This window comes from Protopterus annectens, chromosome 1.part2 (genome assembly GCF_019279795.1).
Source record: "Protopterus annectens isolate FY-2018-M chromosome 1.part2, PAN1.0, whole genome shotgun sequence".
Classification (NCBI taxonomy): domain Eukaryota; kingdom Metazoa; phylum Chordata; order Ceratodontiformes; family Protopteridae; genus Protopterus; species Protopterus annectens.
The window spans coordinates 1,001,908,955-1,001,932,957 of NC_056727.1; the positions used below are offsets into that span (position 1 = coordinate 1,001,908,955).

The following is a 24,003-nucleotide window of genomic DNA, read 5'->3' on the forward strand; positions in this document are numbered from 1 at the left end:
ATTCATGCATCAGCTATTTCAGCAGAATACAACTTGGATCCTCCAGTCTTCTCACATCCTCTGCTCAGGCAGTTTCTGAGAGGGATTAAAATGTAAAGCCACCTAGGAAGCCACCATTGCCAGCATGGGACTTGAACTTTGTGCTAGAAAAGTTGACACTCCCTCCTTTCGAGCCAGCAGCAACAGCAGAATTACAGTACTTATCATGGAAAACTGCTTTCCTGCTTGCAATCACTTCAGCAAGAAGGGTATCTGAGCTACAGGCATTAATGGCAGTACAGCCCTTCCTGATCTTCCATCAAGATAGAGTGTCCATGAGAACTAATCCTACTTTTATGCCAAAGGTGGTCTCCAGGGTATCTTTAAATCAAGCTATCCACCTACCTACATTCTTCCCCAACCCACAGAACAGGGGAGAAAGACTGTTGCATACCTTGGATGTACATAGACAATTACGTTACTACCTGGGCAGGACCAAGAGCAATAGAAAAACTGACCAGCTACTGGTAGCATATGCAACAGGAATGGAAGGAAAAGCAATTTCAAAACAGACAATCACTAAGTGGATAGGAAATTGCATTAGATTTTGTTACTCCTACCATGGGAAGAAAACTCCAGAAAACATCAGGCCTCATTCTACAAGGGCTACAGCCACTACCACAGCTTTTTTACTAGGAGTGGCTACCAAAGACATTTTAGAGGCTGCTACTTGGAGCTCCGTGCATACATTTGCCAAGCATTATAATTTACCTTTATACTCCAGATCCCGAGCAGGTTTTGCCACTGCTGTTTTGCAAGGGATCTTAACTACACCATAATCTTATTTCTCCTCCTCCCCCAGTTTGGCTATGGTATTCTACCCATTTCTAAGGACTGCAGATACATCCTTGAAGGACATAGTACAGTTTTGTACCTACCATAAATGTAGATGTCCAATAGGCATGCATCTGCAGTCAGGATTACCCACCCTCCTTCCCCTCTGTGGTACTCCTAGGGTATTTGCCCATTTTGTAGCTAGCTGGGGGAATCTATTATGGTGTATTTGTTTGTATATATGTACATACATGCTTATTTTTTGTTTGCTCTCTACTATTTGGAACCATTTGCATTTATCCAAATTTAGCCTTCCTAGAGGGCACCTGGCATCTGGGGCAAGAAACACTGAGGAAAATGGCGTCGGCTGATGCCTTTATACCCGAAGAACTGCAGCTATGACGTCGGTTGAAGTGCGACACCAGCCGAGGCCAGACCCAGACTTTGGAATCCGGCCGACCGAAGGGCTGCCTGACGACAGGACAACCCATTTGTAAGGACTGCAGATGCATGCCTATCGGACATCTACATTTATGGTAGGTACAAAACTGTACTTTCTGACCGACCGGCACTTGCGAACAGCTTCTGCTTCGGGCGCCACGCGGCAAGAAAGACTGGGGAAGATGGCGTCGGCTGATGCCTTTATACCCGCTGAACTGCAGCTATGACGTCGGGTGAAGTGCGACATCAGCCGAGGCCAGACCCAGACTTTGGAATCCAGCCGACCGAAGGGCTGCCTGAGGCCAGGACAACCCATTTGTTAGGACTGCAGATGCATCCTTGAAGGACATCACCCTGAGCGGGTTCTTTATTTCAACAGTAAAAGCCTTTTGGGCAAATTATATTTGGGTGATAGCAAAAAACTAAATTTGTACAGCTGTGTAAATAACGAAGTTTTTCTTATGATAAGCTAAGATAAAACCAAAAATAGTTGAGGAGGTGGCACTTTCAACACTGACACCAGCTGCTTCGAAGGTTGATAAATGAAGATAGTTTGAATTAAATTGATTTCTGAATAATTAGAATCATGTAACAGCTGACATTAACTATAATCATTACTAATTGTTACAGTTTAACAAATGTAGAAGAGACCATGCAAAACAAACCCCTGATGCATAATCAGGGCCATTTGAAAGTTAAGTTTGCATAGTCACTGCCTTTTGTTGGTCATTTGTTCATTTTATTAAAAAAAACACAGTTACCCAGTCTTGCCATTTACAGGTTTCACCATATTTCTCAGTTAATATCAAAAGTTGTCATATTAGTTGTGTAAAATGTCATGCTTTTCTTTGTTCTACCAGATGAGCAGCATCTCTTCAACAGGAGGGAGCACTGGCTCTGTATCTGACAACCTGAACCTTTTTGCTGATCCTGGAAGTAAATCAGAGGAAACAGGAAAGAAGCTGTCAAAGGATACTATTTTATCCTTGTACGGATCACAGCCGACACATTTACCTGCTCAGGGTATGTTTGCAAAGAAGTAAAACAGTTCATTAGGATATTATTTGGAGATTGTCTTACTTTATTATTTTTCTTTTTTGCATATAATTTGGTTTATCATGATATGGTGGATGTTAAAAGTCAGTGCACTAGTGCAAAACCCAGGTGTCTGTTTCTATCATCTGGACAGTGATTTGGGAATGGGCCAGGAGAGAGAGAATGAAATGGCCTGGGACAAATTCTGTTATTCTGGGATGGGGACCTGGGAGACTAACACATTGTGTGCATTTTTAAAATAAGACCATGTACCTCATTGCAGCATTTTATTTATTTTAAAAGTTTGATTCCTGAGTAGTTGTACTGGTTCATCAAAATTTTCATCCATGACCCAAGCTTCTTAAGAATGCAAAAGCAATATCACAGTACATTTATAAATAAACTGTAAAACTCAACAATTACGAATGATTAATAAACTCAAAAAAAAAAGGGGGGGGGAGCAGAACTGAAAAAGTAAGTAAATCTAAAATGAGCATTAAGACAGTAATTCAAAAATAAGGCAATGGCATAATTGTCTGACAAACGTTCATGTAAAATATGAATTAAAGACAGTAATATGCAGCGGTTACAAAACAGTATTTCCAAATTAAGAATGCTGAGTTAAGAACAGTATTTTACCAAGCTGGAGCCAGTTATATTTAAGTTAGAAAATCTGAAATATTAGAAGTGACATAACAGATGCTCTGACATCAAGGCCTTGAAAGCTGGCATTATTTTTGTAGAAATCATTTTGTGTCACACTGTTGGACAGGGAACTCACCATATCACCCGAGGATGACACTTCTGCAGCATTCCTAATGCTCCACCCTGCCAGACATGCAAGTTCACTTTATTGAATCTTGCTTAAAGAGAGAATTGTCACTGGAAAAACATGGATGTGGAAGTTTTTTTTTTCTTGTTGATCTGTGAAGCAGTATTCTATTTTGTTATTCTAAAATTTGCACCTACCATTCTTTAGCTGTTTTCAGGATGCAGATGCAAATCTGAAAGTTACATTTTTCATTGCAAGTCAAACTCCAGGCTTCGTCAGAGACTTTCAAAGAGTTTGTACCCAGTTAGTAGTAAATCGTGAATTCTCTTACCAAATGATTTGTCAGCACTGGTATTAAAGGACCCCGGTCTGTCTACATTTATTACATTTAGGGGCAGCGTATTCCACAGACTTCTTGTTCTGCTCTGAAGAGCTTTCTGCCTAAATAAAGTCTTGATGAGTGAGACACTATCCTGTTCTTGGTTGTTTGTAGTGCCCAGGGAATGATTAGAAAATGTGATACCCATAGTAGCTGCCATATCTGTTATCAGGTTTACATCATAGTATCCCCGCCATAACAAATTTGTTTGACTACCTGTATTTGGGTGGCGAAATTTCTTTCTGTTTATTAGTAGTAGTACATGCTCTTGAGTTGAAATCGACTCATGGCAACTCTATGGGTAGGCCCCGTTGAGTTCTCATGGCATATTACAGAAGTAGATTGCCAGACCTTTCTTCCCCGCAGATGCTGCTGCCCAATTGTTCCCCAACCAGGTTTCAAATCCAGGTCTACTAGTTGGTAAACCTGCACCTTAACCTCTAAGCTATTGGGCTATATTTTTTTATTTTCTGTTTTCAATCCCCTTATTAATATAAATCAACATTTCTTTGTGGCCTAGTTTTGTCCCTTGCTTAATTAGGCACTGAATGCAACCTAAACTCAGGAAAGCATAAATTAATGATTTTGGGGTGTGTCTTTTAAGTTTCTTGATTTTCTTTTGCCTCTCTATAATCATACATTTATCTTGTAATAAGAGGAAAGACTGATTGAAAAGAGCAAGATTGTAAATCCAGTTGTATACAGAAGCATTCACTTTACCATAGTTACTTGTAGTTACTTTACAGTAAAATAGGTATTCATTTTTGCAGCACCGGGGAGTACAGTGATAAAGCCTTAACTGTGGTCCAGGGGAGCCAGCTTCAATTAACGAATTGGGCATTTGAGGTGCAGCAGGAGGAGGATGGGCATGCCTTTCTGCGGGGAATGACTTGCACCTGAACCTCCTTCCGCTAGATTTCTGATGGAGGTTAGGGACATGCAAAACAGACATAGCCATTTTCCCCTGCATATTCCCAATTTAGGGCAAAGTCACAGGGGAGGTGAGATAACACACCACAAGACCCCAGTGCACATCTGCCATTTGGAGACATGCAGGTGCAAGGATATGGGAAGTTAGGGAATTAAGTTACAAGAAAAAAAAGATACTCCTCAGCAGCAATTTGACACTGCACCCGCATGCCTCAGTCTCTTCACTGGCCCCGAGTATGGATCAGTGTAAGTCCATGGGTGGCTAATGAGAGGCACCAATCCAAAAGAATGCTTAGCTACAAAAATGAAAAAAAAGGCAATTTTAGCTTAAATTATTATATTCTTTGCTAGAAAGGTTGAATTTTGAGGAGACCATGAACAGAGGAATGCTTTCTCTTCCCATTAAGATTATAGAAAACGTAATATGATGCATATATATAAAACTGGATTCATTCGCAAATATACAATACATGAATATGTAGTCATAAAGTCATAGTAAAATGATGGCAGTAGTAAATATTCTCAAGTAGTCATGTATGAGCATGTATTTGGTTGCTTTAAATTATATAAAGCATTTCTAGATTTTCCTTTGTTAATTCACTTGTTAAAGTTTTGCGTTACTATGTCATACACACACACACACACACACACACACATATATATATATATATATATATATATATATCTCTAGGGGTCTATATTATATAGTCAAAGTTTCAAAACTTCGAACCTCACATGAGCGAACTCATATGAGCGAAGTTCGAAACTTCGACTATGTAATAAAATAAAAAAATAAAAAAACTTACCTTACTGCTCTGAGCAGCACCCCCCACACCCCCCTACTAAAATATACCAACTCAGAGAACACACTTCACTGCAGAAAGGGAAAATTTCCCATTCTGCCAGTGAAAAGCCGTTGACTTTCACCTTCGTCCTTTCCGACGTTCGATCATATGTCGACCATCTATAATTCGCACATCGGAATGGTTGCTCATCTAATGTAAACCCTGTATATATATATATATATATATATATATATATATATATATATATATATATATATATATATATATATATATATATATATATATATATATATATATATATATATAGATATATAGATATAGATATATGTGTGTGTGTGTGTGTGTTTGTGCACACTGCATGTATATAGGTATCTATATCTATATATATATCTATATATATATATATATATATATATATATATACACACACACACACACATACACACACATATATATATATATATATATATATATACACACACACACACACACACAGACACACACATATGTATATAGTGTACTGATATTTCATACATTGCACAGCTCTTTGCGTCATTCTAGGCAGTATTATTTCATGTTTGGTTGTACTCCAGAATTATGTTTGTGGAGTTTCCATGCTAATGTAATCTTGATTTTCAGTCCATCATTTCCCCACTGTGCAGTTTGTGTCCTCATAATGTGCAAAAATTAGACTGACAATTTCAGGAGCTTTATCTCTGCATTTAGCGATGGTGGCTGCACTGTGAATCTCATAATTTCTCTAGTGACAACATCAGTATGCAATTGTCACTGATTCATAGGTTCATAGGTAGGTACTAGGCTATTGGCCCTAGGGCATAATTAAGCCTTGCCATAAATTTTGTGCTATAGCACTCACACCCAGGTGGTTTAGTTACCTGCACCCCTGTCGAGTAGGGCCGTAGAAGTGATTCCTGGGTGAATTTCCTGTTTCCCATCCACTCATCCAGATTTCTCTTGACGAGTGCCAATGAGGAGCTCTGCCTTACATATATGGGGACCTTGTTCCAGAGCAAAGGGAGTCTCTGGGACACGAATCTGTCCCTCCAACACATCCTGTTTATTGATGATGTTAGGTTTATATCCCTTGAGCATGTAGCTCTGGTGGATTGGGTTTTCCTTAGGTGGAGCATTTCTAGCAATTCGGGGTTTGACATAGCCTTGTATGTCAGGCAGAGATCGCCACTGAGTAGCTGGTATGTGACCGAGTACAGTCTGAGTTTCTTTTAGCCTCATGGCATAGGGCATCTGTTTAAGGCCCTTTATCTTCTTTGTGAGGTACTTTTGAGGCCTCTCCAGCTGCTGCAGATGTCTTGCTAGGTACATCCTGAATGGGGCTTTATATTCAATAATGGGTTTAATTAGTGATAAGTACAGTGGGATAATAACTTCCTTATTCCTAGATGCAAACCCCTTTGTGATAAGGTAGGCCATGTAGGAGGATTTTTTAGCCACTTTAGCAATGTGGTTGTCGAAAGAGAGGTTACTGTCTACCTGAGTCCCTAGGTCCCTTGTCACACTCTCTGTGATAAGTGGGCTGCCACCTATGTTGTAGTTCATAGGTACTTGGTTTTTCCCAAAGGGGATAACAGTGCACTTTTTGGCATTTAGTTTGAGGCCATGGTTTTGGCACCACGTGTCTGTATCCGTAAGACCCTTTTGAAGAATGTCAACGTCACAAGGATTCTCTATTATGGCTCCCAGTTTGTAGTCGTCTGTAAACTTTGTTAGCCATAGTCCCTCCGTGTTTGCTTGTACTTCCAAGAAGTAGATATCAAACAGGAGGGGTTCCAGGACTGAGCCATGTGGTACACCACTAGTCACAGGTTTGGAGTCTGATCTAGCATTTCCTATTCTCACTAAATGGGTTCTATCTGTGAGCCAGTTTGCAACCCATCTTGTTACATAGGGGTTTATATTTAGGTTGGTGAGTTTGTTTATAATTCCTGAGTGGGGAATGGTATCGAAGGTCTTTGTAGGATCAAGGTATGCTGTGTGAACCACCTTGCCCTCATCTATTGCTTTAGTGACCATTTCGAGAAGTCGACCAGATTTAGGAGACATGACCTTCCCTTCACGAACCCAAACTGGGTGGGGTCCAGGGTATGTAGGTTCCCAATGTCATTGTTTGAGTTCCATGATGATGCTCTCCATGGCCTTGCAGATGAGACTCATCAGGCTGATGATGCAGTAATTCCCAGGGTCAGTGGTTGTGCCTCCTTTGTGGAGTGGTATGACTGTTGCCGTGCGCCACTATACGGGCACATAGCCTGAGGTGAGTCTGTGGTTAAACATGGTATTGAGGTGAAGGGTTAATTCATTTTGGAGCTCGTGTAGCACGCAGCCTGGGATGCTATCTGGTCCCATGGATGCTGTGTTTCTTGCCTTGGTGAGTGCTGTTTTCACCTGAGTGTCTGTGATGTTAGGGGCAGCACAATTTTCTGGTACAGATATGAGCCCTTTGGGGAGAGAGGGTGAGCTTAAATTTGCACTGAACCTATCTGCCAGTATATTGGCGATATCATTTGGTTCCGTGAATTTTGAGCCGTTATGCTGTAGCTCAGAGCTTATCTGAGAGTTGCTGTTTAGGTTTTTGACATAGTTAAAAAATGCTTTGTGATTGTCTTTGGTGTCTGTTGTGATTTTTCTTTCAAAGCTTGCCTTAGAGTTTTTATGAGGTTAGTTTTTTGCTAAGGTTGGTCAGGGAGCCCCTCCATTCCTGGGTTTTTATTTATTTATTTTTTTTAAGTAATTTCTTCCTTCTATTATAGAGCTTGTTTATGGCTGGGGTCCACCAGACTGGTTTCCTCTTTTTGGAGGAGTGGGTCTTGGTCTTGTTCGGGATACCATGGTCCATGCACTCATGTAGGTGCTGGTAGAGTGCTTTTGTGTAAGATATAGCAGATTCAGTCATATTGACATTCTGCGTGGGATTAATGAAGTTTGCCACCTCTGTCTTGAGTAGCATAAAGTTTGCTTTGGAGAAGTTTTTCACCATGGTTTCTTTTGGGATGGGGGATGGGGGGTGGTATGTGGATATCTAGGGTGATGAGTTTGTGGTCTGATCTGACCAATGAGGAATTTACCACAGGTGTGGTGCATTTGTCCCCCATGTTGGTGATGACCAGGTCCAGTATATTTTTACCTCTTGTGGGGATGTTTACAAGCTGGTCCAGAGCATTGGAGTTAATGTACTCCGGGAAGCACTGAGCAAAGGTATTAGTACTTTCATTGTTTTCCCAATTGATGTTTGGGTAATTGAAATCACCAAGTATAAGGGTGTTTAGTTGGACTTTCATGTTTTCCAATACCTTGAAGAAAGTGGAGTGAGTGTCCTGGGGCAGGGAAGGTGATCTGTAGCCAGCTATAATCTGAATTGCAGTTTTGCCCATTGTTAGTTGCACTTGGATGATCTCCAAGGCATCATATTTTGCAACTAGTCTGGAAGTGTGGTTATCCCTGATGAATACGGATACGCCTCCTCCCTTTGTATTTCGGTCTGGGTTTTGCAGCTGAAATGTGTGGTATGAGTTGTAACCTGGAATCACTGGGGTGCTCTCTTGAACCTTGAACCAGGTCTCCGTTACTGCACAAATATTGATGTTCTCCATGTTGAGGAGTGCCTCGAGAGTGTGCATTTGAGGTTTAAACTCCTAGCGTTTAGCAGCTTGACCCTCAGTTTATTATCGCTAGTACTTGTTACGGTGGTGGATTCTTTTTTGAGCCTTGCCTAAAAAAGGCACTATGGGGGTGGCAAGAGCCTTAGCCAGTATCCTGAATCCCAGGGGTGACAGGTGCAAGTCATCTCTGGCAAAGCATCGAGGCCTTTTGAGCATGTCATCCCAGGCAGACAGATACTGGATCCCCTTTGAATGATACCATAAACTTAGCCAATTGTTGAAATGTATCATTTTTTCTTTGTACTGTGGTATCATACTTGGTGAGGGTAAGATGCTACTCAGGGCTAGGGTCATACCTGCCTTGATTACATAATCAGAGAGCTCTTCTATGTCCCTTTTCATGTAGTCCAGGGAGGTATGTCTCAGGTCATTCACACCAACATGGACAATGACAGTGTTGTATTTGTACTTGTTGTGGAGTGACCTGAGTGAGTGGGTAATGTGGCGGATTCTGGCGCCAGACAAGCAACTGACAGTGACCTTCTTATCTAGCCTGGTGAGAGGGACATCGGTGTGTCTGACTATAGAATCAACTATTACAAGTGTGTTAGGTACGGTGTTCTGCCTTAGGGGCTGTGGTTGTGCTGCACACTGATTTTTGTGGTTATGTGATGATTGCGGTGTGTTTGTGTCTGCTAACCATTCTACATCATACCCCACTCTAGCATTGTAGACAAGCTTGTGAGATTATTTATTTTTAGTATAAGCTTCTGAAATGCCCTTTTGTGGTACTTTAACTTTCTTCCAGACAAATTAGCTAAACTGACATTTTTTCTCAAGTCTGTGGTAATTGATAATCAGTTACTTTACCACCCCACTATACATACATCCCCCCCTACTTAAATATACCAACTCCAAGAATGCACTTCAGTGCAGAAAGTGAAAATTTCCCATTCTGTGCGTGAAAAGCCGTTGACTTTCACCTTTGACCTTTCCGACATTCGATCATATGATGTTGACCATCTATGATTCGAACATCGGAACGGTCGTTCATCTTATATAGACCCTAGATATATATGTGTGTGTGTGTGTGTGCATGTGTGTGTGGGCGCGTGCGTGCGCGTGTACACTGCATGTATATAGATATCTAGATATGTGTGTGTGTGTGTGTGTGTGTGTGTGTGTGTGTGTGTATATATATATATATATATATATATATATATAATGTACTAACATTTCATACATTGCACAGCTATTTCATGTTTGGTTGTACTCCAGAATTATGTTTGTGGAGTTACCATGCTAATGTAATCTTGATTTTCAGTCCATCTTTTCCCCACAATGCAGTTTGTGTCATCGTAATATGCAAAAATTAGACTGACAATTTCAGGAGCTTTATCTCTGCATTTAGCTATGGTGGCTGTATTGTGACTCTCATAATTTCTCTAGTGACAACGTCAGTATGCAGTTGTCACTGATAGTATAAGCTAATGAAATGCCCTTTTGTGATACTTTAACTTTCTTCCAGACAAATTAGCTAAACTGACATTTTTTCTCAAGTCTGTGATAATTGATAATGAGTTACTTTACCATCCCAATATACATACACATACACACACACACACACATACACATACACACACACACACACACACACACACACACACACACACACACACACACACACGTAAAATATTGCATGGTTTGAAACTGCAACTTTCTTCTGGCTGACCTGCTCAGTCATCTGTGACTAACAGTTTAGATTCTGCACATCTGGCCTGGTTGGAGTTCACATCTTTCCAGTATCCATTCTGTACTAGTTACCAGTAAATATGGAAATTAACATCACAAAAGTTTGTTTGCCGATGTATAGTAGGATCTTGGTTACCTGTTATTGCCTGTGATGGGGAAACAGAAGAATTAAGTACTAGTCACTGCATTAATGTTCAGCAAAATACAGATTGCCATTATACTTGAAAAAAAATCTTTATTTAGGTTAAAGTATACGACTGGCTGGAGTTGCCTTTTAAACTTGATAATAAAAGTTGATATATCGACGTGAACATTTGGCCTCTGAGATACATTTCATATCTACTGCTAATGCTCCATTTCTGGTTTTACAGCATTTCACATATTGATTCGTGACTGATTTTATCCATGTGCTGAATCATTTGTAAAATCATCTAGGGTACAAACTTCAGAATAATATAGTTTAGTAATGTGAAACAGAGTCCATACTAAGTTTAATACAGTCCACAGTATGTCATTTCAAGTGGCGGCTTCTGAATTAAACTTCCAGAGGTGCATCTCCATTGCACTGAGCAATGAAACCCTGGCTATGACCCAAAATTAATTAGATGCTCGAGCACTGGAGAAGCCAGGCAGTGAGGGGGAAGTGAACATGCCAGTGGCTGTTTATGTGCTCTTAGGGGAGGGCAAGTCTAACCTCCTGCATTGCCGGTTGCTGCTGCAAAGAGAGGTGCATGGCATGCAGCACTGTATGTATAGGCCAGGCCATGCTCGTGGTAATGCCAAACTTAATTTTTGTGCTACTTTCATTGTGCATGCATGGGAATATTCACACCCACAGGTAAAGGTTTACAGATCCTTTTATTTATAAGCATGCAGTTTCCAGGGAGGGGCCAGGTAAGAAACTAGTCTGATTGCCTGCATGATAGCATCCCATGGTCTTTTACTCCATTATGGAATGAATGAGACTATTAACTGCTGAGGAAATGTTTGGCAGGCAACAGATAGAAGCTTGCTGAAGTGCATATCATAATTTAATTATACAATTGAATACAACTTTTCAGCCTTTTGACTAGGATCACATGCAGTATGTATTCTAGTCTGTAGTTCATCTTTGCAGTGGTGTGTGTGTGTGTGTGTGTGTGTGTGTGTGTGTGTGTGTGTGTGTGTGTGTGTGTGTGTGTGTGTGTGTGTGTGTGTGTGTGTGTGTGTGTGTGTGTGTTTTGTAAACATTTTACTAGTGCTATTAGTTCTTGTATTAGTTCTTTTCATTTCATAAACTTCACTGTTTTGTAGTTCAGAGTGTACATATATATTTTCCATGTTATCCTCTAGCTAAGCTTTAATGGTCAAAAGACTGAGCTTATAGTTTCATAGTATAGTACTAGGCTATCTGCTCTAGGGCATTTATAAGCCTAGCCAAAGTGTATGTGGCTTTCGCCACCCCATGTAATGATACAAAAGTGTACAATTTAGTTTACTGTGCCTCTATCTAGCAATGACACAGAGATGATCCCCGGGGTAAACCTACGATCACCCATCCATTTGTCCAGATTTCTCTTGAAGAGAGTCAGTGAGGGGCTCTGCCTAACATGGACAGGTATCCTGTTCCAGAGTGCGGGAAGCCTCTGAGTTATGAATCTGTCCCTCCAGCATGTCCTATTCATATTTGTGCTGAGGTTTAGATCTTTAGCTCTCGTGGCTCTGATGTATTTGGATTTTTTGAGGTGGAGCATGTCCATTAATTCTGAATTGGACATGGCCTTGTACGTAAGGCACAGATCACCTCTGAGCAGGTGGTATGCTACTGAATAGAGCTGGAGCTTTTTCAGTCTGGCAGCATATGACATATGCTGGAGACCCTTGATCCTCTTGGTAAGGTACTTTTGGGGTCTCTCCAGCTGCTGCAGGTGCCGGGTGAGGTACATACCAAATGGGGCATTGTACTCAATCATAGGCCTGATAAGGGAGGAATATAAGGGTACAATGACATCCTTTGATCTGGATGTGAATCCCTTCATGATAAGGAGGGCAAGGTAGAAGGTCTTTCTAACCACTTTGGCGATGTGGGTGTCAAATGAGAGGTCACTGTCAACTTGGGTCCCCAGGTCTCTGATTACTTTTTCCGTGCTTAATGGATTACCACCTATGTGTTAATTTGTGGGTACTTTGTTTTTTCCAAAGGGGATGACTATACATTTTTTGGCATTTAGTTTAAGGCCATGACTCTGGCACCGGTCGTCTGTTTCTGTGAGGCCCTTCTGGAGGATGCATGTGTCAGCTGGTGTGTCGACTATGGCGCCTAGTTTGCAGTCGTCTGCGAACTTTGTCAGCCACAACCCCCTATGTTTGCCTGCACATCTGAGAAATAAATGCCGAACAAGAGGGGTCCCAAGACAGAGTCCTGTGGGACTCCACTTGTGACTGGCTTAGAGTCTGACATAGCTCCAGCTATTCTGACTTTGTGGGTTCTGTCCTTTAGCCAGTTTGCAACCCATCTTGTGACAAACGGGTTTACATTTAAGCTGTTGAGCTTGTCTATGATGCCTGAGTGGGGTATTGTGTCGATGGCTTTTGCCAGATCCAGGTAGGCTGTATGAACTGCTTTGCCTTCATCGATGGCTCTAGTGACCGTTTCAAAAAAGTCCACCAGGTTTAAAAGACAGGATCTGCCTTTTACAAAGCCGAACTGGGTAGGGTCAATTGTCTGTAGTTCCCCAATGTCTTTGTTTATGAGTTCCATAATGATCTTTTCTATAGCTTTGCCGACCAGGCTGGTCAAGCTTATGGGGCGGTAGTTTCCAGGGTCTGTAGAGGTGCCACCTTTGTGGAGTGGGACCACTGTAGCTGTACGCCAGTGTTCAGGGATGTATCCTGTAGCAAGGCTAAGATTAAACAGCGTTCTTATGTGCAGGTTTAGCTCCTCTAGGAGTTCACGTAGCACGCAACCCGGGACACCGTCAGGTCCCATGGATGCTGTATTTTTAGCTTTGCTGAGGGCAGCTCTCACATAAACATCTGAGATTTCAGGGAGGTTGCATTCAGCTGAGATATTTATTTTGTATTTTGGGGGAGAGGGAGGGGAGAAATTTGCATTGAACCTGTCTGCCAGTATGTTGGCAATATCTGTGGGTTCAGTGTATTTTTTGCCGTTATGAGCTAACTCTGCGCATATATGAGGGTTTCCGCCCAGGTTTCTAACATAACTGAAGAAGGCCTTGTGATTATCTTTAGTATCCTTAGCGATTTTTCTCTCAAAGTTGGCCTTTGATGATTTTATTAGCGAACGTAGTTTTTTGCTAGTGCTGATCAGGGATGCCTTCCCTTTATGGGATTTTGCTCTGTCTTGCAGTAGCTTCCTTCTCTTGTTATAAAGTTTGTTTATGGCTGGGGTCCACCAGATTGGATGCCTGCCTTTGGTGGAAAGGGTCTTGGTTTTATTTGGGATTGCATGATCCATGCATTCTTGGAGATGCCCGTAGAAAGCATTTATGAAGGATTCAGCAGTGTGGGATGTGGTTTCCACTGGCCCAGGTGGCTTGAAGGATACCATTTCAGTCCTAAGGAGTGTAAAGTCGGCTTTTGAGAAGTTTCTCACTGTGGTCTTTTGTGCTGGGGGTGGAGGTGGGATAAGAATATCTAGGGTTATTAGTTTATGGTCTGATCTTACTAGTGAGGGGTATACTTCCGGTGTTGAGCATTTTGTCCCCATGTTTGTGATGATCAGGTCAAGTATATTATTTCCCCTTGTGGGGGAGGTGACTAGTTGTTCCATCGCATTTGAGGTGATGAATTCCAGGAACCTGTAGGCTAGGGTGTTGGGGCTTGAGTAATGCACCCAATCTATGTTTGGGTAGTTGAAGTCTCCCAATATGATGGTATTTGGTGAGACATTCATATCCTCCAGTGTCTTCAGGAAGGCTGAATGGAGTTCCTGAGATTGCGAGGGTGGTCTGTAGCATGCTACAAGTTGTATAGCAGTTTTGCCTACGGTTAGTTGCACATGGATGGTCTCCGATGCTTCGTGCGTTGCCACTAACCTGGAGGTGTGGGTGTCTTTAATGAATATGGACACTCCTCCTTTTGTGGTTTGGCCCAGGTTTTGGGGCCGAAATGCATGATACGAGGTATAACCTGGTAGGGCTGGGGTGCTCTCAGGAGCCTTGAAACAGGTTTCAGTTACTGCACAGACATCGATGCTCTCCATACTGAGGAGTGCTTCGAGAGCCTGCATCTTGAGATTTAGACTTCTGGCGTTGAGCAGCATTACCCTTAGTTTTTTCCTTTATTGTTTTCTAAGGTGGTGGGTTTGTCTTTGAGCCTTGCCTAAAAAAGGCACTATGGGGGTGGCAAGAGCCTTAGCCAATATCCAGAAGCCCAGTGGTGACAGGTGCAAGCCGTCCCTTGTGAAGCAGCGTGGCTTGTCCAGCATGTCATCCCAAGCAGACAGACATTGGATCCCCCTAGAATGACACCAGTAATTGAGCCAATTATTAAAGCTGATCATCTTGTCTTTGTATTGTGGCATCATTCTTGGTGAGGGCAAGATGCTGCTCAGGGTCAGGGTCATACCGGCCTGGGCTACATAATCAGAGAGCTCCTCTGTCTCTTTTCATGTAGTCCAAGGAGGTACGTCTCAGGTCATTCACACCGGCATGGACAATGATGGAGTCATATTTGTACTTGCTTTGGAGTGACCTGAGTGCATGTGTTATGTGGCGGATCCTAGCTCCCGACAGGCAGCTCACTGTTACCCTCTCTTTGTTCAGCCTGGTAAGTGGGACATCAGTGTGTTTGACTATAGAGTCACCTATTACTAGTGTATCAGGCATGGTGTTTTGCCTTAAGGGCTGAGATTGTTTGGCACACTGACTTTGTTTACTATGTGTTGCATGTGCAGAGCTACTCTGCAGTAGGGAAGAAGTTCATTGTAGAAAGAATTGTTAAGATGGCCTTAGGAAATACTCTTACCTTTTCAGAATAAATGCCTTGTACTAGTTTCTAATTCTATTAGTAAGGTTTCCTCTTTGGCTTTGTGTTTTTTTCATCTATAGACTGAGCTGTGGTCTTCATTCATGGGGATTATGACTTCACTGAGGTAACTTATTGCCTAACTGAAGTCTTTAAGTGGCCTCGGTAGAATTTAAAAGACGTTCTTTTCCCAAACAAATCAGCAGTGGGATTGTCCAGAGTTCTTTGCTGATCTAATGTTTTTTTTTGACAAAGGAGATTTCTCCAGTATAGCATAGTCATATGTTTGCCAGAATTAAGGAGGTTTTTAGGTATAAGTTTTTTGATTCTAGAATATTAAAGGTGGTCTTTTGAAGCTGTTTTTCAGAGAAGCAATTTCCACTCTTCGCGATACAGGTATAATATCCTTCTGTTACCTGTGCTGTTCGTTTCTTCTTGAGTCTTTTAAATTGCATTCAGTGCTATAAACAGATCGCAAATAGGAAAGGACAACTGGAAAATAAATAAGATCATGTTAGCAGGAAGTCGTATATATTTGGTCTGTATGTATCATTTAGAAATACTGCAGAAGACTGACATTGCTTTGGACATGCCTTTTCAAGAGTTGGTTGTAGTCCCATGGAGCAGCCGTTAGAATACAGCCCAGCTGTATTGACAAAATGTGTGCACTTTCCTCATTTTCTTTTCGTTTTTCCACCCAAAAGACTAAATGCTCCCTGATTTGCTTTGTAGTACCATCAGCAATAAAACAGTCTGTATATACATCCTTAATAAGTGAAAGTAAAATATTTTATTTTGCTATCTGATGTGAAGACGTCCGTCCTCCATAACAGCATTAGTAATGCTTGCAGGCATTAGGACAGCTTGGCATATTAAATTTGCCAGCTACGGTGATCCTTTCCTCATCCATGAATGCACCACAGTATCATTTCTCACCACATCTGACTTACCAAGTTCCTTGTTCATATGGGGAAACTGTCTCAGGATACCTGTTTTATGAGAAAAAATTCTTAAAAGCCTGTGACTAGCTCTATAATTGTTACTGTGGATTTTCTTGCCTGTATTCCAGTTTATTCAGAATCCAAACTGAAAATATTTTAATGGCTGTTTTGTTCTCGGTTGTTCCACTGAACCTACTTCTGTTGGTGGCTCACTGAATTCCCTTAGAACAGTGACTAATTCCCTGTTTTAAGAGTGAGAGATCACTGCTCTTTTCCACTTGTTTTTCTGTTGTCTTTATGGATTTTTCTCCACTTTTGTTTCTTTTTCCTTCAGTACTTAACATATAGTTAAAAATAGTAGTTACTGATGTTATGGCTGTTAGTGTTGCTGCTATTAATTGTGTTGAGGGTTTGCTCACCTTTGTTTATTTTCAACATGGGGCATTGTTTCAAACAATGCGTTTGCAGAAGTACAGTCTAACTCTGGGTAAAATACAAGTTCTGCTTATACTTTCTGGCAGAGGAGGACATTCATAAGTCTCCTGTCTTAAGGTTTTTACCAACAACGTTTTAAAGAATAGAATGAATCACCTTAGACTTTTCGTGTATGGAAAGTCCTTTTCCTGTAAAAGTTCTCAAGAGCTCCTTCTTGGACCTGAAGCCCTCCAGTGCTTTATCCATTATGGATACACCTGGGCCTCATAGAAGACCCATGTTTCCTGAAACAGACAAGCATACCCAGTTTTCCTTTCTAGTATCAAAACTGGAAAAAATGGATGGTGCATTCATATAGCTGTACTACAGGTTATACAGACTGTGTCATCTTTGTAGTGAATCAAGTTTGAGTCTTATTAGTTTGGCAGATTGAGAAGATTGCCAAATATTGGGCCCTAGACCAGCCTACCAGAGAGCTGTTTCCACTGATTTCGACTGTGGCAGGTTTGTGGATGCCCATTTGAGGGCAAAGAAGTGGCACTACACTGCCCCTTCCCTTCACATTCTTTTATGGAAAAGGCCACATCAGTTACTGTTACCCATGAGTACAGGTTTTCTAAGCTGTCCTAATTGACCCTCATATTATAGATGCCACTGTTAAGGTTGCTGGCAGCAACCATTCAGGTATCAGTGCCTGAGCCATTGCCTACAGCAGGAAAGACATAGAGTTGCATAGACTTTGCCCTCAGTACTGATATCTTTCTCACTGTTATTGCCAGTGTCATTTTACCTGTCAGTGCTGCTGCATGAGACAAGACTTTAATGCTGACAGTTTTGATATTGACACGGGTACTGATGTGCCCAGTCTGGTAGTGGTAATTTCTAAAGTTCCCGCCACCAATTCAGCAGGCTGTGTTAACCTAGATCCTGAGTGTACAGTCTTCCTTGCTTTGGATACCTCTTTCATTCTTTGTGCCCTTAATGTTGCCACAAGTGACAAAGTATTTTTTTTTGAGCACTCATTGTTTGTCTTTTCATACAGCAAGATACAAGGACTCAAGGTTCTCTGCAGTACCCTTTCACGATATCCTAGTCAAATGGTCATCATCTTCCTTTTTGGCTTCCCCTGAGGTCCAAAGATTTCAAAGAAGGTTTAGTGCAAGAAGCACATCAGCTCCCCTATGGAGTCACCAGTCCTGAATGTCACTGACAAAGAGGATGGAGACATCCCCAGAATACCCCTTGATCACCACAGATTCAGGGAGGTATTTGGAAATTATGTGGTAAAGCTGGAGGAATAGTATAGTGATCCATTGTCCTCAGAGCAGATGTTGCAGAAAGTCTCTTTTTTTTTCCACTCAGGAATAGTCTTGAGTGGTCTGTCCATTGTTGGGCAAACTTAAGGTGGCCATCAGTACAGTATGGAAAAACCCAGGCATGCGGACTCCATTACTTGTAAAACCAGATTATATCATCCTGCCTCCTATAATTTGGAATGTTTTGGTTGAAAACTCCTAAACAGTACATTCTTATTGCAGCAGATGCCCTTAAAAAATGACCACCCACCATATATAGAGTACAAGGAGATCTGACACACAGGGGGAGAGTGTTTATGCATCGTCCATGTTTTCTTGGAGAGACATTTGCAATTTGTAGCTGCTACAGAGAGAGAAAGTTTGACCACAGCTGGTATCTGTATCTTTCGTTTTGAACCTTGTGATGAGTTAAGCTTACAGTTCCAGAGAGGGTTCAGCCAGGCCTGTGGCTTCCAGCATTATCCATGTACCAACACACCTACAGTAACTTAGCTTACTGATTTCACTGAGGACACGAACACAATTTTTTTATGAATTCCCCTTTCTAAGACCCTTGACTGTTTGGCCCTGAAGTCAAGGCACACTTCGAATCTATGAAAAAAAGATTTCAGTTGCCTTGACATTTTTCAAAGACACAAAGTAGGCCATGTCAAATGTGGCTCAAGACTGGACAGCAGCAGCAAAAGAATCAGCAGTCAGTGAGGGACCCATTTGCTCAAGGAAACTTTCAGAGAGGTTGCTGTATCAGAGAGAAAGGCTTCAGCAACAACAGCAGGGCCACAGTCTGTATTCAGATGGACACCACGATCATCCCGAAGCTCTATACCAACTGTCCTGCTCCTAAGACAGCGTGGAACAAACTGGTTAGCACTCACAGAAGGCAAGTATTTATTTTATTTATTTATTTATTTTATTTATTTTATTTTACATTTGTTGACCGGGCTAGTCTAACTGGATACATGTCCATTTCCAGTAGAGGCCCGGGGAGAAAAGCTCCAGACAAACATTAAAAACATTAAAGATTAATAGTGGAATTACATAGGCAATTGTAAACATTGAAACCAAATCAGAGTATGGAGGGAAAACAATAATGTTTTTTTATTTTTTTTTTTTTTTTTTTTTTTTTTTTTGAGGATGAAACTACTCTTAGTAAGATTAAGGGTAGTTTGTTAAAAAAGGTATAATATACTTGTAAACATTGAAATTATATGCAAACCTTTGTAAACAGGAGGAAATAGGAAGGTTGAAGAGGAAGTAGGTTGAAGAAAGGAAAAGCCAGAGAGCAATAAGAAAGGAGATCAGTAATCTACATTAGCGGGGTAAAGGGTGAAAGTGGACCCTAGGGAGTAGGAAGATAGAAGTGAAAGAGGAAGCAATTAGTCAGGGTAACTGAGCAAGTCAATTAGTCAAGTAGATAAAAATATTGGTATTTCAGAGGAAAATAAAATCCTTTTCACACTTGCCCATGCCCCCAATTCATTGTGCTTGACTGACATCCCACCCTCACAAACAAGTAGCGCGAAGGGAGGTCAGCAGTCTTCTATAGAAAAGAGCAACTCGGGAGGTCCCACCAGACAAGAAGGGATCAGGATGTTAAACCAGAGTATTTTTATTGCCAAAGAAAATGGAAGACCTCTGGCTCATATTGGATTTAAGTGATTAAAACAGTTGCATTCCCAAAGAAGCCTGGCAGTTGGTGTAGAGTACTAATGTTCTTGGTTGTTAATAACCCATTTCCTGTAATGAGGGGTGCAGGGTTTGAGTCTGTCCACCTCCATTTGACAGCTGTGTAACTGAGCAAGTCATTTAACCCCTGAAAAGAGACCTTTGTTCAGTGGGCTAATACACACAAAATAAAAAAAAAAAAAAACTTTTGAATTGCCATGGTACAGTCCACCCTTCTGAGCTTATCCGCAGGAGATTGAATGTGATTGGTTTGAACTCTTATGGTGACTGCTTTACTGTCAAGGTAGCCAATGTGTCCGGGGTGGTAAGAATCAAACACTCCCTAGTTCAGAACGCTTCTGTGTAGGAGTGCCTCACCCCTAAGATGTTCACCATCACCAAAAATTATCAAATAAGCTGCTAATTTTTGCTAACTTCATCCTGATTCTCACTTGACAGTGTTGCATGTGGTAGCCAAGATGTGCAGTAACTCTGTCATGTGCAAATGTGAAATAATCTTGATGAAAAGCCTCACTCTGTCAGGTGAATTCAGATATAGGTATTGCTAAAAGTACTAAATTTGGTGTAAAAATAAATAACTGCGTAAATAAACTACTTTGCATTAGAATATTATAGTTTAAGGCTGCAGATTCAAAATTTATTTTAAGTACGTTAAACATCAGTTGAAAATGTGCAGGTACTCTGTTCCTATGCATTCCTTTTTATAGTCTTCACTTATAACTGAGGACTGTTTCCTGACCAATGTTAAACATTGATATTGATCATTTTCACTGCTTCAGTAGCCTTTGGATAATTGGATTGTATCATGCCTAGGATACAACAACCAGCCAGTCTTCATAAAGGTCTGGCTCTCCTCCACACCTGTGCTGTATCTGCTGATTCACAAGCCTTGGGAGGGAAATGCAGCCAGAGCTCAAACAAATTCATTACTTTCATGCTGCCTTGAGAGAAAGCAACTCTGAGGCTTCAAAGGAGCAGCAGTCAGCCTCAAGTCTCATTTCTGGCAAATAAGTCCTGATAAGGGAACCTTTCCACACATCACTTATTGTCCTTTTTAGTTTATTTTTAATTTTGACTGAAAGTGTTTTTCCCCTTTAGGAATACTGGCAGTTTTATTAATATTTGACATTACTTGTCAGCGACTTATTTTAGTAATGGATGGGGCTTTTTACTGAATACAGGGGCTATTTGTGTCAGAAAAATGTACTACTTTTGTGACATTTTACTTAGTATAAGATTTTAGTAGTCAGAACGTGTTTTTTAAATGCTTTAAACTAATTTAGAGTGCTTTGGTGTTTCTGTACACTTTGTGAGAGCCTAACCTCATTACTTATTTCTGTCAGTGCACTTTATGTGAAAAGGACTTGGATGGTCTGACAGGGCTTTTGTGTATTGCTTGTGTTTTTTGCTTTGAGTTTTGTCTAACTGTGTGGGGAGGTTTTAAGTGTGCGTGCTGCTTGTGAAGACTTAACTGACAGCTTACCTTCTGATTGACTCTTTCCAGCAGTGCTCATCAGCAATTAGTCTTCTTTCTTGACAACATCATGAGTACTTAACACCACTTCTGCTTTTTCTTCTCCCGTCATACCTAGAAAGAAAAAAAAGAATAAGGAGTCTTTGACTACATAGTCGGTTCAAGCAGTGCCTTAGCAACGAGTGGGTGACACTATAGTGGCCATTCATTGTTCCTCTTAGCACTCACTTTTTTTCTCCTGGTTCATCTGTTGTAGTCCCTTTGGTCACCATGAAGTGGGGACAGCCGCATCCTCTGGGGCTGTTCCAGTGTCTGAGCCAGGCATGGAAGAAAGTGGCCAGGGAAAGAGACCTGTTGCCCTAGATGAAGTGCCATCTCTAAGTCTTCTTCCAGGGATGCCCATAGGAAGAAAAAAATAAATAAACGGTTAGGCATTGTTCATCTAAAGACATTTGCTCATAAGGTTGATTTTCTTACCTTGACCAGGAGTTTGTCGCAGGCTTTCAGTCCTGAAAATAAAAATCCCAAATCAGATGGTATGATAGATAAACATATTCCTGAGGAAAATGTGTCAAATGATTCTGATGTAGATAGAAATAGGGCTTCTTCTCCTTCTTATTCTTAAGAGTCTGATTCAGAGGAGTTTATCACTTCCAACTCTGTGAGAGCGTGTTTTTTTTTCTCAGACAATTTCTAGATCGATGTATTTTTGTGTGAACAAGGTGATGTTCCCCTTAAATTGATTTGATATTGTGATATTCCGCAGGCAAGTAGGCCACATACTACACCCATTCATCCTGTTATGCCAGCCTTGCAGGAGGTGTTGAATGCTACCTGCAGCAACCCTGACCCTCAGCCTTCAGTCCCCAAAATGGCAGATAAACTTTATAAAGTACCTCAGTCTAACTATTTATTGTTTCCCACCTTAGATCTGCTCCAGCAGTCATTTTTACTTCTTAGCCAGCTGGAATACCAATTGAATACCAGCCCTTCTCCTTCTCCTTCAGACAAGAAGGTAATACCAACCATTCTCCTCCAGAAAGAGAAGGCAAGGTATTAGACTAATTGGTAAGTTAATTTTCTGTTATTCCACTTTACAGAATTCTTAACTACCAAGCACATATATGGAGGTTTATTCTTACTTGTGTAGAGAGCTTGAGGGATAGTTCTGATGTACATCTGATGCACATCTTTCAGAAGGTAGGTCCTGTGTGAATCCTGTTGTTTCTAACTTGTCTTTGGTATTTAAACCTGCTTTGAAGATGGTGTATGATTGTGCAGATACTGTGTCTAGGACCACTGCTACTTTTTTTAAGAAGATACATCTAGGTTCATAATTAAAAGTTTTCTGATCAGGTAAAGTCTGAGATTTTAAACTCTACTTATAAGAGTTTAGTCTGGCCCTTGGCTCTCCCCCCAGAAGCTTGGGAAGCCATCATATTTGACACTTTGGTGTCTAGATTCATTTCCAGAGGTTATACCATCCCATTCCAGTTTTCTCAAAATATGAAACAAAGATCCCTCCTCAACATTCACCTCATTAGTGAAGGGAAGCAGCACCAGAGATCCACAAGTTGTTCACAGAGCAAGTCATCAAAGTGGTCCCACCAGGCTAAAAAGGACCAGGGGTCTATTCAGTATTAATTGTAGTGCCAAAGAAAAGCAAGTGCCACAGGCTCAATCTGGACCTCAGATAATTGAATCTCTATGTAAAACATACAGATAGCAAGGCATTCCAAGAGGTTCCTACTCTTCAGGCTAGGAGCCAGTTACTGCCAATTCTGAGCACTGCCCTTTGGCCTTACCGTAGCTCCCCAGGTGTTCAGTAAATGCACGGCAGTAGTAGCAGCTTGGCTTAGGTTCCATGGATTTTGGGTCTTTCCATACTTGGATGACTGACCCCTTGCAGCAAAATCAAGGGTGTCATTAGGTCAAGCAAAGGACACTTGGCTCTATTAGTACCTGTCCTCGGGCATTGCTGTCACCTTTGAGAAATTTAATCAAGGCAGACCTCTATACGTCTTCAGGTCAGTCAGATGCCATCTCTTCAGAGGCCACCCTTATCCTTGCTTCTTTACAGCAGTCTCCCTTGTTCCTTTGGCCAGATTCTTCATGAGGGCTTTCCAGTGTACCTTGTCAGTCCAGTGGTCATTTGCAAGTCACCCAGTAAGTTTTCCTCTTTGTCTCACTGAGATCAGCAGGCATCACATATCTTGGTGGCTGATATCCAGTCAAATCTCTTTAGGTCTCCCCTTCATTCTTCCTCAGCCCATGGCCACAACAACTACAGATGCTTCTATTCTTGGATGTGGAAGGGCATTTGAAAGGGAGGACTGCTCATGGTACCTGGTCCCTGTTAGTACATTTGCACATCAGTGTGTTGGAGATGAGAGCAGTTGTCCTAGCACTGCAGGCAATTCAAGAATGCCTCTCCAAGGGTGTGATCACTATCCAAAACAGCAACATGTCTGTAGTTTGGTATATTAGCAAATAATAGGAGCCTGGTCTTTACCCCCTATGTCAAGAGGCTGAGAGAGTTTGGCAGTTGATGTCCTCTCACCACTTTGATAGCAATGCATGTACTGGGGAAATCGAATATTTTAGTGGACAGTCTGCG

General features: G+C 41.3%; 1 protein-coding gene across 2 annotated transcripts in view; it reads left to right on the forward strand.

Annotated features, from left to right (window-relative positions):
- Positions 1-24,003, forward strand: part of SMAP2 (small ArfGAP2) — a 976,618-nt gene that overhangs the window by 782,545 nt on the left and 170,070 nt on the right. For both annotated transcript variants that reach the window (XM_044059966.1, XM_044059967.1), the window contains exon 8: positions 2,115-2,277. In XM_044059966.1, coding sequence (XP_043915901.1) covers positions 2,115-2,277 — 163 coding nt within the window. The remainder of the gene's footprint in view (positions 1-2,114; positions 2,278-24,003) is intronic.